Source organism: Mustela nigripes, chromosome 4 (genome assembly GCF_022355385.1).
Source record: "Mustela nigripes isolate SB6536 chromosome 4, MUSNIG.SB6536, whole genome shotgun sequence".
In the NCBI taxonomy this organism is placed as follows: domain Eukaryota; kingdom Metazoa; phylum Chordata; class Mammalia; order Carnivora; family Mustelidae; genus Mustela; species Mustela nigripes.
Window position 1 is genome coordinate 109143742 of NC_081560.1, and position 15626 is coordinate 109159367.

Below are 15626 nucleotides of genomic sequence, written 5' to 3' on the forward strand. Positions count from 1 at the left end.
TTTTTTTTTTGCCTCGTGAAGGGAAAATGCTCTAGCAAGTGCTGATTTAGAAGAAGAAATTCATCAAAAACAGGAACAAAAAAAGAGTAATTCTCAATCTGGTATTAAAGTAGCAGATAAAAAAGTACTTGATGATGTAGATCACACAGTTGTAAATCAAAGGAAGAAAATTGAAATCAACCAAGAGGAGGAGAGATTAAAGAATGAGAGAACTGTGTTTGTTGGGAATTTGCCTGTCACATGTAACAAGAAGGTAAGTGTGTAACCTGCATGTTGTAAAGATTCAGAGACATTAATCAAACTTTGTTTACTCTTTATTGATACTCTTCCTTTATTGAATAAGTGCATAATTAATAATTACTAACATTTAACTTCATTAAAATGACTACATTAATCATTCTATGGATTGATTCCAGTATTCCATCCTCTCCTTTCCATTTTCATAGTCACTGCCCTGATTCAGTCTTTTGTAAATCTTACTTGATGTGTTGTGGTGGCCTTCTATCCCAGTTTTTTCTTTCTTCCAACTGTCTCTTCTGTTACATGTAACTAGAATATAAACCTGAAATTGTGCCTAGTGCATAGCAAGACATTCAATGAATGTTGTATAAATGAATGAATATATCCTCAGTTTCTTCCATTGTGTGGGGGTCACTAAACCCAAAATAAACCCCTTTACTTTTATAGTTTACATGTGGTAAAGATTGAAGGACAGAAGTGTTGTGTACCTTATGCGTAGTAACAATTACTTGAGTTGTGTTTTTATGAATATATATATGTATACACATGTGCATATGTATAAATTTCAGAAGAATTTTTTTGTCTTCCAACTGAATAGTCATTTTTTCCTGAAATATTCTTAAAATAAAACCTGGCAGTAAAAGATTATCAGATAAGATAATTATCAGATTACTTCTCAATCTTTTATATAACACTTACTTGATGTTCTGAAAGTAAACTAAAGTATATGTATACTTTTTTGTTTTAGAAGCTGAAGTCATTTTTCAGAGAATATGGACAAATAGAATCTGTACGATTTCGTTCTCTGGTATGTGTTTTCACCACCATGAAGTTGCAAATCTTAAAATGTATTGCATTTAAGTCAGACATATTAACATGTTGGTATTAGTGACGTGGAGAAACACAGTCTTTTGAGTCAATAGGTCCAAATCTAGCCCAAGAGAAGAAGTGTTCTCAGTATATAGTATTGATACTTGGACTCTTCATAATTTAGTGAGTTCACATAGTGAAATGATACCGCTGTTGGAGGGTGGATATTTGACTTTTGTTTCCAGAACATCACTGACAGAGTTGTTGACTTGAATTTCCATCTCTTCCATAAAGTTGTCAGGGAAAAACCCTGGTCAGGGCTCCTGGGTGGCTCAGTAGGTTAAGCCACTGCCTCTGGCTCAGGTCATGATCTCAGGGTCCTGGGATTGAGTCCCACATCGGGCTCTCTGCTCAGCAGGGAGCCTGCTTCCTCCTCTCTCTCTCTGCCTGCCTCTCTGCCTACTTGTGATCTCTTTCTGTCAAATAAATAAATAAAATCTTTTAAAAAAAAAGAAAAACCCTGGTCAGGTTTTTCCTTCATTCTTAGGTAGTACTAAAGGAATAGTGTATATGACTGAAGGTAAGTGAGCTTGAATATAAAGGGGGTTTCCCCTATTTGGCCAATTAAAGATACCATGTTGTTGGTGGTGTTTTTTTTGTTTGTTTTGTTTTGCCAGCTGGCATATAGCATATCAACTCTTAGCATATGGATGAAATAATATGTCTTTACATTATTTACCAATTTAGTTCAGTATATTTAAAATCCTGTAGAATTTATCATAAAATATTAATTTAGAAATGTTGCCTTTTTCCAACTTACTTTATAAATGTTTTCCTTATATTTTTCATATGTATTTTCAACTTCAGTGCTTCCTCATGACCAGAGGCTCCTTGAATCATCTGACACAGTTGGAGGGCACATTCTTTTTACTTCCATCTAGGTGGAGGGTTAATGACTATGAAATCTGAATATGGCCCTCTATCACTGGAAGATTTTGTCTTAAGCCACCAGGTCTTGTTCATATAACGTTAGGAGAGGATGCAGTATTTCCCTTGAATGTTTTTAATCACATCACATCAGAATAAGATATTTAGAATTCAATGAATTAAAATACAATTAATTTGAAGTAATATTTCAAATAATAAATTTTCCTTAATACTCATTTTTTTTTCCTCTTTTAAAAGATTCCAGCAGAGGGAACTTTGTCCAAAAAGTTGGCAGCAATAAAGTAAGTTTATAATTACAAAAAGGGAGTAGTTTTAAACTCTCTTAAATTTTGGTTAAAAGTTGAGATCATGTTTTCATGGGTTTTTATATTTGGGTAAGACATTGTACTCGACCATTTTCTTATATTTGTAATAGCATATAAACTTTCAAATGTTTGTCTTTAAGCCTTAACAGAAATGGTAGAGTGACAGAAAGTATTATAAAACAACTTATTAGAAAAATGTGCCAGGAGAAATTTCAAGGACATTTAATTGAGCATAGTGTTTGGAAGAGAGTAAGAAAGTTTTGTGCCGGGGCACCTGGGTGGCTCAGTGGTTTAAGCCTCTGCCTTCGGCTCGGGTCATGATCTCAGGGTCCTGGGATCGAGCCCCGCATGGGGCTTTCTGCTTGGTGGGGAGCCTGCTTCCCCCCTCTCTCTGCCTGCCTCTCTGCCTGCTTGTGATCTCTCTCTCTCTCTCTCTCTCTCTCTCTCTCGTCAAATAAATAAATAAATAAATAGAATCTTTAAAAAAAAAGAAAGTTTAGTGCCTAGCTATTCCAGTGTAAATCATAAATACTGTATTTTGTCAGTTCTAAGGCACACATTTTCCCATATCTTAACATTTTGAAGCAGGGTGTATCTGAAAATCAGGAATGCCCCATAGTTGCTGTTGGCTGGTCAGGTTTTCCCAGAGAGAATGTTTGTGTCTGTCAGTCACCTAGGGGTACTGCCAGCCCAAGACCACTTCAAGCTCTCTGAGGGTTTGGGGACCATGCTGATAGTTTGGCTTGTGATTCATATTCTCAGGGGATTTTCCCCTACTCTCTATCTACCTGCTGCCAAGGATAAGACATTCAAGTTTCCTTACTACTCCTTTATTTCTCATTAATCTTAAAAATTGAAATATAATTGAATTATAACATGTAAGTTCAAAGTATTCAACCTTTATTTCTCATTTGCCTTCAGTTCTGTGCAGGGTTTCCTATTAATCCCTAATGTTGGTGTTTTTCTCCTAAGGACATGAAATAGTGGATTTTACAAGCAGAGTTGTATGTATTAGATATAGATATATTAATAAGTATACAGATTACATCTATAGGTATAGTTGTATTAAATAATAGACTTTCATGGTGCCATGAGAGTCTAAATAATAGACTTTCATGGCACCTTAACCTTTCAGTTAAGAGTCTAACTCTTGATCTTAGGCTTGTGAGTGCAAGTACTGCGTTGGATTCTATGCTGGGCATGGAGCCTACTTTGAAAAACAAACAAACAAAAAAGCACATGCAGTAAAAAGTTTCTCTCCTAGACCTTTTCCCTATGCCAGTTTCCTGCTGCGGGCAGCTGTTATTCTTACTTTTTTGTATAACCTCCTAGAGATGTTTTATGCATGTACAAGTTGATACACATATACGTTCTTCCCCCCACACATAACTTTTGACACAATGGTATTCAGTATGTATACTCCACATTTCCTTTTCTCCACTTATTGTAAACTGAAGATCAGTTTATCAGTGTAAAAATTGCTTCCCTATTTTTCAGAGCATCTCTGTGTTCTGTAGGGTATATGATAACTTGTGTCAACAAACTCTCCTCTCGTGGGCATTGAGGTGTTTTTCTGGTCTTGTGGCCATTACAGATAATGCTTGAGTGAATAACCTTGTTTGCATGTGATTTTGTACATGCGAGAATTATCTCTAGGATAAACTTCTAGTAGTGGAATTGTTTGGCCAAAAGGGTATTTGCATTTGTCATTTTGACTGCTATCTCAGAGATGGTAACCTATGTGTATTTCTGGTAACCTATGTGTATTCCCTTTACAAATGTATGTTTTTGAGCTTTTCAGTGATAGTTGAAAAGTGATACTTGTAATTTGCATTTCTCTTATGAGCAGGCATCTTTTCATATATTCAGGAGTCTTTTGTGTGTCTTTTTATCTGAATTGTTACTCTCATTTGCCCATTTTTGTTGTTGTTGAATTGTCTCTCACTGATGTGGAATGTTGAGGAAATTAGCCTTTAGTGATTTAACAAATATTTTCCGTTGCTCTTTTGCTTGGAGGATTTTTGCCATGTAAAACATACTTTTCTTTTCATATAGTCAATTCTTTTAGCTGTGTTTCTACTTCATTAAGATATAACTTAATCTTCAATAAACTGCATATCTTTAAAATCTACAATTCTGTGGGTTAAGCATATGTATGTGCTCATGAAGTGATTGCCACACTCAAGATACTGACTACTTCATCACTCTGCGTATCATCACCCCCTCCCATCCCCAAGCAACCACTGACCCTCTCCCTGTCTCTGTTGTTAGTTTGCATTTTCTAGAATTTTATGTAAATGGACTCATGATGTAGGAGGTACTCTTACCTACTTCTTTTGCTCAGCATGATGGTTTGGAGATTCGTTCCTACTGTTGGTTGTTCTGTGGCTCGTTCTTTTTTTTATTTTCTTTTTAATTGACCAGTAGTATTCCATGGTGTGGCTATGCCAAAAGGTGTTCATCCAGTGACCAGTTTGATGAATATTCAGGTTATTTCCAGGTTGGGGCTGTCATGAATAAAGGTTCTAACAACATTGGTGTACAAATTATTTTTCTTCCTAAAGTATCTGGAGGTGTGGGATTGCTGGGTCTTGTGGTAGGTATATGTCGATTTTCTCAGAAGCTGCCAGATTAATATCCAATGTGGTCCCATCGTTTCACATTCTACCAGCTGTGTGAGAACTCCAGTTGCTTCACATCCTCAGCAACACTTGTTGTCAGTCATTGAATTTAGTCATTTAGAAGGTTTGTCATGTGGTTTCAATTTCTGTTTTGCTGATGACTGAAGATACTGAGTGTCTTTTCTTGGGCTTATTGGCTGTTTGTATCTAGTCTTTGGAGAAGTGTCAGTTCAAAAATTTTACCCATTTTCTGGCAGGTTGTCTTTTTAATTTTAATTTTTATTTTTTTAGAGAGTGGGGAGGGGTAGAGGGAGAGGGAGACAGAATCTTAAGTAGGCTCCATGTGTGGAGCCCAATACAGGGCTCAGTCTCACAACCCTGAGATCATGACCTGATGGGAAATCAGGATACTTAACCGACTGAACCACCCAGGTGCCGTGACTTGTATAGAGCTCTTTATTGTGGATGTAAGACCTTTTTCTTTTCTTTTTTTTTTTAATTTTTTAATTTTTTATTTGACAGAGAAAGAGATCACAAGTAGGCAGAGAGGCAGGCAGAGAGAGGGGGAAGCAGGCTCCCTGCTGAGCAGAGAGCCCGATGTGGGGCTCGATCCCAGAACCCGGGATCACGACCTAAGCCGAAAGCAGAGGCTTTAACCCACTTGAACCACCCAGGCGCCCCGTAAGACCTTTTTCTGATGTGTATATGTTTTGGATATTTTGTCCCAGCCTGTGGTTAACTTACTTAAGGGTGTCTTTTGAAGAGCAAAAGTTTTAAATTTTACTGAAGATCCAATGTAGAGAGTGCTGTCTTTGGGTGGTCTGGTTGCGGGTAGCGGGGTTCTCTGTTGTCCTGGTTCAGCTTCATATGCAGGCAAACCATATCTGTGTATCTGTGCACACCCAGCTGGCCTTCCCTCCTGTGGCAGCCACACTGTCTTGTGCCTTTGGTGGGTCTCGTGCTGGAGAACATTTCCCACTCTTTGCCCTGCGATAGGTACTCTGGGGGTAACAGAGTTTGTTGCCTCTGCCCCAGCAGCTTCTCCCTCTCCGCAGGGAGAATTGAGGTGGGTCTTTGTGCCCTTCCCACGGGAGCCTTGGCTCTTCTCTTCTGCATCCCACACCCCGTGGTTGTTTTGGGCTCTCGCCTGCCCTCCGTCATTCCCGGGGACACCGGCAGAGGCCAGTGGAGCAGAGACTGCTAGTGGGTGTGCGTCCCTGGGTTGGCAGCATTGAAGAGATTCATTTCAGGCCCAGCCCACACTAGGCTTTAGCAATTATTAAATCCTAGCTGAAATTGGTCCAGTTGGCTTGTCTGTCACCTGTCCTGTGAGCCAGAGCTGCCTCCTCTCTCTGATGGGCCTGTCTTTCCTTAGCTTTCAGGCTGCTTGGTTTCCCTTTGTCTTCAGCTCTGATGACTTCAACAAAAGTCACAATGTCGTAGGATGTCTGGCTTCTTACTGTTAGGGTGGGAATGATGCTATTCCTGGCTTTCTATCTTCTAGGTAGAAGTAGAACTCTAAATGTCATTAGTGTTTTTAAATCATCAGCCTTGATACAAAACATGTTCTTGCCACATAGAAAGGGGCAGTATTGCATTCTTGGCCCTCTTCATTCCCTGTGCTATGTAAGGGTCTTTTATCACAAAGTAACAGTACAATTAAGAGTTTTAAAGTCATTTTCCATTTAGGTTGTCTTGGGGTTTGTCCTAGTCCGTGGAGGCTGCGATAACAAAATGGCACAGACTGAATGGCTTTACAGACAAAAGAAATTTCCCAGTTTCAAAGGCTGGCAGGTCAGAGAATCGGATGCCAGCATGGCTGCATTCTGGTGAGGGTCAGCTTCCTGACTCGTAGCCAGTGCCTTCTCACTGTGCCGCACATTTTGTGCTGTAAGATAAAAATGTTAAGCTGTAAGATAAAAAAGGGGCTAAGAGCTCTGTGGGGTTTCTTTTTAAGAGCCCTTGTCCTGTTCATGAGAACTGCACCCTCATGACCTCAGCAACGCCCAAAGGTGTCACCTTCTGTTACCATCACATTGGGCATTAAATAGATTTCAACATTACAAATTTGGGGAGGATGCAAACATTACAACACTAGGATTGCCCTAGGACATGCTGACTAGGATGTTACCAGGTTGCAGGACTGAAGGAAGAGCTCTCTGAGTCAGCTAGATTTGTTTTAAGTCCTAGGCTGGCCACTCCTTGCCTTGTGATCACGGCACTTCAACTTTCTTATCCATAATATCAGAAAAGTAACACCCATGTCAAGAGATGTGAGATTAAATGAAATACATAAAATGTCTAACATGGTACCCGGTATGAAGCATTCAGTAAACTGTAGCTGGTTTTATCAATGTAAAACTCTCAGTGTAGCATATTATTACAGAATGCCAGGAGAAATGCCCTGACATTTCCCAGTACCTTTTTTGATGGTACTCATTTGGTTTTTTTAGCATTTTTGCTACTTCAAAGATAGTAGGTCCTTGGCTTCAGAGAGAATCAGTGATCATTACTAGACCCTTTTTGCTGATTGTTCACATCTAAATTATGTGACCTTTCTGCAAACCTAGTGAATTAGTGGGTGTAGGCACGGAACAGCTATAGCTGCTGTCATTACAGCAGAGTACTCTTTTATAGAAGAGTAAAAACCAGTCACAGCGTGCTTCCCGTTGAAAGAACATAGCACTACCTCCAGTCCGGACAAAGGGGTCCAGTCTGAGTCCCATCAAACCTCTGGATCTGACTACCAGTTTGCCAGGAAATAGGGAGGACAGAGCTACACATTGAACTATACTGTGGGCTTGCACTCAACAAAACCCAGTAAGGTAGAGAGAGAAAAGGAGAACCCCACAGGGGCGCCTAGGTGGCCCAGGTGGTTGAGTGTCTGACTCTTAGATTTGGCTTAGGTCATGATCTCTGGGCCCTGGGATCGAGCCCCACATCAGGCTCCCCACTCAGTGGGGAGTCTGCCTCTCTCCTTCTGCCCCTCCCCTTGCTTCTCTTGCTGGCTCATTCTCTCTCAAATAAAAAAATAAAATGAAGTGGGGCATCTGGGTGGCTCAGTGGTTAAGCCTCTGCCTTTTGGTTCAGGTCATGGTCTCAGGGTACTGTTATCGAGCCCTGCTCAGCAAGGACTCTGCTTCCCCCTCTCTCTCTGCCTTCCTTTCTGCCTACTTGTGATCTCTTTCTCTGTCAAATAAATAAATAAAATATTTTAAAAATAAATAAATAAAATAAAACAAAACAAAATAAAATAAAGGAATACATACTTGAATGGTAAAACTGTGTAGCCACACAAGGAAATGGTTTCTGTAAGAGTTGGGGTGGTAGTTACCTTTGAAGGAGGGGAGGCACAGACAGAGGCTTTGGAGTGGGTAATGGCCGCAAGGATATTGATCTTTAATATTTCTCTAAGCTGAACACGTTTGTGTAGTTTCCATTTAGCCGTAAAAAGGACAGGTCAAGTTAGCTGTCACATCTGTTTACATGTGTGTTAGGTGCAGAGCTGCATCTAAGATTCTCATTCCTAGCTTTATAGCATGGCACGGGGGCCTTCTCACTCTCTCACAGTGATCAGTGATGAATAAGGCACAGGTGACATGTATAAAGTTGTGTGTTATTTTTTGAGTTGTTATCAAAGATTTATTAAAAGATATAAAACTTCCCCCGGAATTCTTGTCATATGTGTTCATTGAGAGTGAGTAGGAAACAAGCCGTATTGTTTTAGTGACTTTGAGATTAACAGATTTCATATTGTCTTTTTTTTGTTGTGCAGACGTAAAATTCATCCTGATCAGAAAAATATTAATGCTTATGTAGTGTTTAAGGACGAGAGCGCTGCTACAAAAGCATTGAAAAGGTAATTTCGCTTCTTCTAGATTTAAGCAGAATGATTGTGTTTGAGTATGTCTGAGCACACGTGCTTTATTCTTTGGTTTGACTTTAGAGTGAATATTACAGTTCGTAGTTGTGCTCATTTTTAACGGCCCTCTTCCCCCTTCATATTTGTAATGCAGAAATGGCACCCTAATTGCAGATGGATTTCGGATTAGAGTTGACCTTGCATCCGAGACTTCATCTGTAAGTGGTACTGGAGTTGTTTAAAGAACTTCACTAGAGTTCAGAGGGAGAAATGCTTTCTTCTGAGCTTTTGCTAAGAGAGGAGTGGAATCAGCGGTGAGTGTAAGGAAAGCCGAGAAGGAAACACTTTTGCCCTGTGTGGTCACAGCGTTGGGGCCCAGAGTGGCACAGGGACCTCAGTCAACAGCTTCTGAGAGCACAGTTCTCCCTGCCCCCCTACCCCAGATCAAGTAATCAGAGAGGGGTAGCCTGCAAGGGATTGGAGACCATCAGGGCCAGCACCTTATTTCATGTACTGAGATCAAGAAAGTTCAACTGCTCCTTAAACTGTTTTTGAGTCTCTACCCGGTGTCAGGCATGCAGGGCTGATGCATATATATAGTCTCAGTCCTTTAGAAGTTCAGAGGTGAAGTCCTTTAGAAGTTAGAGGTGAAGACAAACAGATGGGCTGTTTTATAATAAATACACAAGATGCTTTGTCAGCTTAGAAATGGGACGCTTGACTTGGGGAAGTGCCAGCAAGAAGGGACAAAGGAAGGCTTCAGGAGAACAGAAGCTCCGTCAGACTTGAAAGATGAGTCAGTGTTACCTAGGCCCAAGAAATTTTAAACAGTAGATGTGGTGGGGGCGGAAACTTAATTTGCTTCAGGAACGGCAAGAGCTTGATACAGTTATTAGCAGGTAGATTGTGAGGAGAAGTGGCAGTAAGAGTTGCTACTGGAGAAGTAGGAGGGGCCAGATCATGAGGACTGTGGTCCACCATGCTGAGGAGTCTGGATTTTGTCCAGGAGCAGTCCCACAGGTTTAAATGCAGGAGATTTGCAATTTACAAAGGTCTCTCACAGTGAATGAAGGCTGCGTTATAAGAGCTCAGCACAGAATCAGAGTTGGGTGTCAGTGACCTAGCTGAGAAATGACCAAGGTCTGGTAGACCTCTCTGGCTTTGATCCTTGACCCATCCTGAGGGCCAGATCCATCTGCCACCTGTGTTATTTATTTGTTTGTTTGACAGAGGGAGAGAGACACAGAGAGAGAGGGAACACAAGCAGGGGGAGTGGGAGCGGGAGAAGCAGGCTTCCTGCTGAGCAGGAAGCTAGATGCTGATGCTGATGCTGGGTTTGATCCCAGGATCTTGGGATCATGACCTGAGCTAAAGGCAGACGCTTTAACGACTGAGGCACCCAGGCGCCGCAGCCTGTGTTAATTTAAATAAAGTCTTATTAGCACACAGCTGTACCCATCAGATTATGTGTTAATGTGCTGTGACAGGCAGAGGGGAGAGTTACAACAGAGATCACATGGCTGGCAAAGCCTAACATACTTGCTGTCTTAGCCCAGCACGGAGAGAGCTGGCCAGTCTAGCACGCCCTTTGTGAGCACTGCCAGGTGTCAGTGCAAAGTGTGAACAGAAAGCTCCTTCCTCCAATGCTCACTCACTTTCGGGCAGGAAGACGGAAGAAACAATCAAACGGGACTGGTGTGTGGTTATTTCAGGAGATGGAGACCAGTCAGATAGGGGGGTGAGGGCAAGAGTGAATTTTAGGATGACTTCCATTTTCTGCTCCAGTGATTTTTATCAACCCTCTTTATGTTTCAGAGAGACAAGAGATCAGTATTTGTGGGGAATCTCCCATACAGTAAGTTTGTTTAAACCAATAAAAGTACCCATTTATCATTAAAATAACAGAGTAAACAATGTTTTAAGACTAACTTGAAAAAGCATAGAATGTTAACTTGACTGATTTTCATGGGGCTTGCTCTATTAACTATATTATATTAATTTGCTATATTATTTAGCATCTTCAGCTTTTTCTAAGGCGATCCTGTCCTTACTTGCACTTTGGTTGAATTTTTTTTTAGAAATTGAAGAATCTGCAGTTGAGGAACACTTTTTGGATTGTGGGAGTATTGTGGCAGTAAGGATTGTGAGAGACCGAGTTACTGGAGTCGGCAGAGGGTTCGGCTATGTGCTCTTTGAGGTATGGGAGACTAGTGCATTGTCACTGTCCTCTGAAATGTGCTGGACAGGCTGTCACTGCTCTTTCATCACTCAGACATCACGGTCACCATCACGTTCAGATTCCATCTTCAGAAACCTGAACTCATACCTGCCATAATAGAGAATTGTTCCTGTGGTTGCACCTCCCCAAAAGCCTTGCTAGTTCCCTTTTTTCCATAGTAATGTTATTAAATAATGTTTTCGCTATTGGACATTAAGACATTAAGGAATGTCTTGGAAGGACATTCCTTCCAAGAATTGACAGTTCATGCAGGTAGAAGGAAATTTTAGTGTTTATACAAAGTTGGTTATGTTTAGCTATTACCCAGTGTTTCATGCCTATTATTATTAGAAGATACATAATACTTGATGGCACTTAAGTTTTTCTTCCCCCTACAAGCACACATTAATACGTTTCCTTTCAGGTTCTGTGTCTTATATATAGTTGAACTTGTATCTGTGAACATATAGCACATTTTGCAACCTGCTTTGTGTTGTTTTCTATTGTGTGAGTACGTTCCATCGAGTGATGTAAAATAATTTATACTGTCTTTTCCTTGATGTTGGAAATTTGCAACCTTCTCCCTTTTCCCTGTAATAATGAAATTGGAGTGGTTGGTTTTTTTCTTCAAATATTTGCTGGCAGATTTTGATTACTTCTTTAGGGTAGATTCCCAATAGGCTATTACCGACTAGGTCAAGATGATCAGGGAGCAGAAGGCAAGTGGAAGACAAAGCACAGACAACTTGCAAACCTGACCCCTACCTCAGCTGGCTCCCAGGTGGCAGCCCGCACAGGGTGTGTCAGAGGTTCCAGGTGTCAAAGCTACCAGAGGTGTCCCTCAAATGGAAATCACTATTGATCACTATCCTGCCTTATCATGAAGGCAGGCCGGTCGCAAAACGTGACCAGATGCATCCTAGGCCTGGTGTATGGACTAAGTTTGCCTTGCTGTATGAAGAACCCGCTGTTTTTGACCCACGGAAAACACTAGAAAACCAATTTTTCAAGGGGAAATTATCCAATTTTATGATTTAAGTAGTTAGTAGAGGACAGTGACAGAACAGGAAAGACTGACATCGATCATGATCTAAGTGACATTCTAACACACGTAGTCTTTAGAGCCAGCTTCTCTAGGAAATCTCCCCAGTTGGGTTTTAATTCAGTCGGGTATTGGTTTCTTATGGCTCCCGGTGGAGGTGGTCGGGCCAGAAGCTGCTAGACCACAGATGTGGACCTGATCACTTTAGACCAATGGGGAGGAAACCTCACATCGGTCTTGAGATTGGCAGCCGTGCTAGTCACTGAGGTGGCTGTCCCATGCCCAAGACAGACAACTTTGTAGGAGGACAGGAATAAAGAGAAGGCATCAGGTTTCCACCAGGGTACTAACTTCTAGCCAAAAGGTGGGCTTTCTCCTCCTGGTAAGGTAGCCACAGGCTAAAGGATTGCCTGAGCAATGGAAGTGTTCCAGTTAGACTGTACTCCTTTAAAACCTCTGAAGTGAGGGCCGCCTGGGTGGCTCAGTGGGTTAAAGCCTCTGCCTTCGGCTCAGGTCATGATCCCAGGGTCCTGGGATCGAGCCCCGTATCCCTGCTGAGCAGAGAGCCTGCTTCCTCCTCTCCCTCTGCCTGCTTCTCTGCCTACTTGTGATCTCTATCTGTCAAATAAATAAATAAAATCTTAAAAAAAATAAAAATAAAAATAAAACCTCTGAAGTGAGAGTAAAGGAAGAGAAGAGAAAGCACTCACCAAGCTTGCTCTGAAGCTAGGAGTCCAGATGAAAAGCCTGAGCCCCATAGTTTTTGGAATGTTGGTGTTGGGATGCAGTGCTGATAGCAAAGAAGGAATTCCTGAGATGTCTTTGGCGCAGAAAGGTGATCTTATGAAAGCAAGGGACTGGAAGCCTGAAAGGACTGCATTTTAAGTGTGAGAGGTAGCTGATTAAATACTTGGGAGTTAGGGGAGGAAAGGACAAAGGGAGGTGTCCAAAAGGACTTTATTATGGTAAAGAAGACTCCCAGGATCCTGTAGGCCTGGCAGTTATCAAGCTAAGGAAGTTTATTTTTCCCTCTAGTGAGGCATTAACATTAATGTAGTTGAGAGTTCCCTGGAGGAATGTTATCTTCTGCCTGTCCAAGTATTTGTCAGTAGGTTGCAGGTTAAAAACAAATTTGATTTTATTTACATTCCCTTCTGCCTCTGTTTCCCACATCACTGTGGAGGGGAGGGTGATGTTAGGGCTCCAGGAAACTGAATCCATGGGTCTCTGGAAGTTAGGCTGTTGATAAGGATGCTCTTTGTGAATGACTAAGACATTTATAAACCGATGGACACTCATATCCTGTGATCTCAGTTAACCATTTGTTTTCCCCTTCCCTTAGTTTTTATTCTTTTTTTTTATTATGTTCAGTTAGCCAGCATATAGTACATCATTAGTTTTTGATATAGTGTTCAACGATTCATTATTTGTGTGTAACACCCAGTACTCATCACAACACGTGCCTGTTACCCCATTCCCCACCCCACCCCCTGTAACCCTCACATTGTTTCTCGGAGCCCAGAGTCTCTCATGGTTTGTCTCCCTCTGATTTCTTCCCATTCCGTTCTCCCTCCCTTCCCCTGTAGTCCTCCATGCTATTCCTTATGTTTCACATATGAGTGAAATATGATAATTGTCCTTCCAAGCTTGACTTATTTCACTCAGCTTAACCCTCTTCAGTTCTGTCCACATTGATGCAAATGGTGGATATTCATCCTTTCTGATGCCTGTGTAATATTCCATTGTGTTTATTAAACACATCTTCCTTATCCATTCATCTGTTGAAGGGCATCTCTGTTCTTTCCACAGTTTGGCTATTGTGGACATTGCTGCTCTGAACATTGGGGTGCATGTGTCACTTTTTTTCACTACATCTGTATCTTTGGGGTAAATACCCAGTAATGCAGTTGCTGGATCATAGGGTAGCTCTATTTTTAACCTCTTGTGGAACCTCCATACTGTTTTCCAGAGTGGCTGTACCAGCTTGCATTCCCACCAACAGGGTAAGAGGGTTCTCCTTTTTCCACATCCTTGCCAACATTTGTTGTTCCCTATCTTGTTAATTTTTGCCATTCTAACTGGTGTGAGGTGGTATTTCATTATGCTTTTGATTTGTATTTCCCTGATGACTGGTGATGTTGAGTACTTTTTCATGTGTCTGTTAGCCATTTATCTTCTTTGGAGAAGTGTCTGTTCATGTCTTCTACCCATTTCTTAACTGGATTATTTGGTTTTTGGGTGTTGAGTTTGAGAAGTTCTTTATAGTTCTTGGATACCAGCCCTTTATCTGAGATGTCATTTGCAAATATCTTCTCCCATTCCTTGGGTTGCGTTCCCTTAGTTTAAGGGCAACCAAGAACACCTGAGGAATCTCACAGTTATCCTACTGGGGATAATGGGGGTTGGGTTGCTAGGTGTCGGCTTGCGCTTTGCCCTCAGTTTGCCTTCTGCTCCCTCATCAAAGAGATGTGGCCATGTTTAGTACTCTTGCTGTGTTTTATTACCAGAGAGCTTTTGACAGAGGTGGGCATAGCCTTTTGTTTCTGTCTTGACTGCGTTGGAGTAAACTTCCTGTCTCTCTGCTGTCTACTCTTACTTGACAGGTGGTGAAGTCCTTAACAAAAATTTCATGAATATTCAGGACTGTTAGCATTTAGTGGTTTTATGTTACAATAAAAGAGTAATAGAATTTGTTACTCTCTAAACAGAGGGCTGTAAGGCATCTAGTTGAACATCTCAGAGACTGTTCCCTTCTCTCAAGTCAGCTAATACCGTGGGGCTTCTGCAGAAAGAGCCTGTGGGTTGGGGGGGGGAGGGTTCAGTGGTTTAAAAGATTGCATGTAACCAAGATCATTGGCCAAAACTCCCCTTTTACAGTGAGAAAGATGAAGCCTGTCAGGTTGTGACATGGCAGTTGAGTGCTTCCTTGGGGAAGACTCCGTGAGGATCATGATGAAAACAGCACTTCAAGCACAGCTGGTGTAACCCAGGGGATTGGCTCTCATTGAGATGGAAATAGAAGTCTATGGGCAAGCTGGAAAATTGTTCTAATCCATTCAGGTCACAATTTTAGTAGTTCCTTTGCAGAGGAATTTCTAGTGGAAATTAATATATTAATTTTTATTGCAGAATACAGATGCTGTTCATCTTGCTCTGAAATTAAATAATTCTGAACTGATGGGAAGAAAACTCCGAGTCATGCGCTCTGTTAATAAAGAAAAATTAAAATCAAATTCAAATCCCGGCTTGAAGAATGTCAGTAAACCTAATAAGCAGGGACTTAATTTTGCTTCAAAAAATGTCGGACCTTCTAAAAGTTTGTTTATTGGAGAAAAAGCTGTTCTCATTAAGAAGAAAAAGAAAGGACAAAAGAAAAGTGGACAAGCTAAGAAACAGAAAAAACAGAAGTAATCACCTGAAGATTATTTTGTTCCTACTGAGTACTGGTAATAAATTGTGATAAAACCATGAATTGAGTTTCAGAGTTTTTTATGGATGGTGCGTGTGAAACGTGGAAACCTGTTCAGTCTGTTCACATCATAATAACACCTTTGAAGCCTTTGTTTTAAAATGTAGGCAG

The 15626-nt window shown here is 41.0% G+C and overlaps 1 protein-coding gene across 1 annotated transcript in view; it reads left to right on the forward strand.

The window, feature by feature from the left end:
* The window catches only part of RBM34 (RNA binding motif protein 34), a 19739-nt gene extending 4221 nt beyond the window's left edge, over window positions 1-15518 (forward strand). The window contains exons 4-11 of the mRNA XM_059395789.1: window positions 22-253; window positions 989-1048; window positions 2236-2279; window positions 8700-8783; window positions 8941-9004; window positions 10602-10641; window positions 10865-10983; window positions 15176-15518. Of these exons, the coding sequence (XP_059251772.1) occupies window positions 22-253; window positions 989-1048; window positions 2236-2279; window positions 8700-8783; window positions 8941-9004; window positions 10602-10641; window positions 10865-10983; window positions 15176-15457 (925 nt within the window). The 3' untranslated portion in view covers window positions 15458-15518. The remainder of the gene's footprint in view (window positions 1-21; window positions 254-988; window positions 1049-2235; window positions 2280-8699; window positions 8784-8940; window positions 9005-10601; window positions 10642-10864; window positions 10984-15175) is intronic.
* Window positions 15519-15626: the final 108 nt, after the last annotated feature.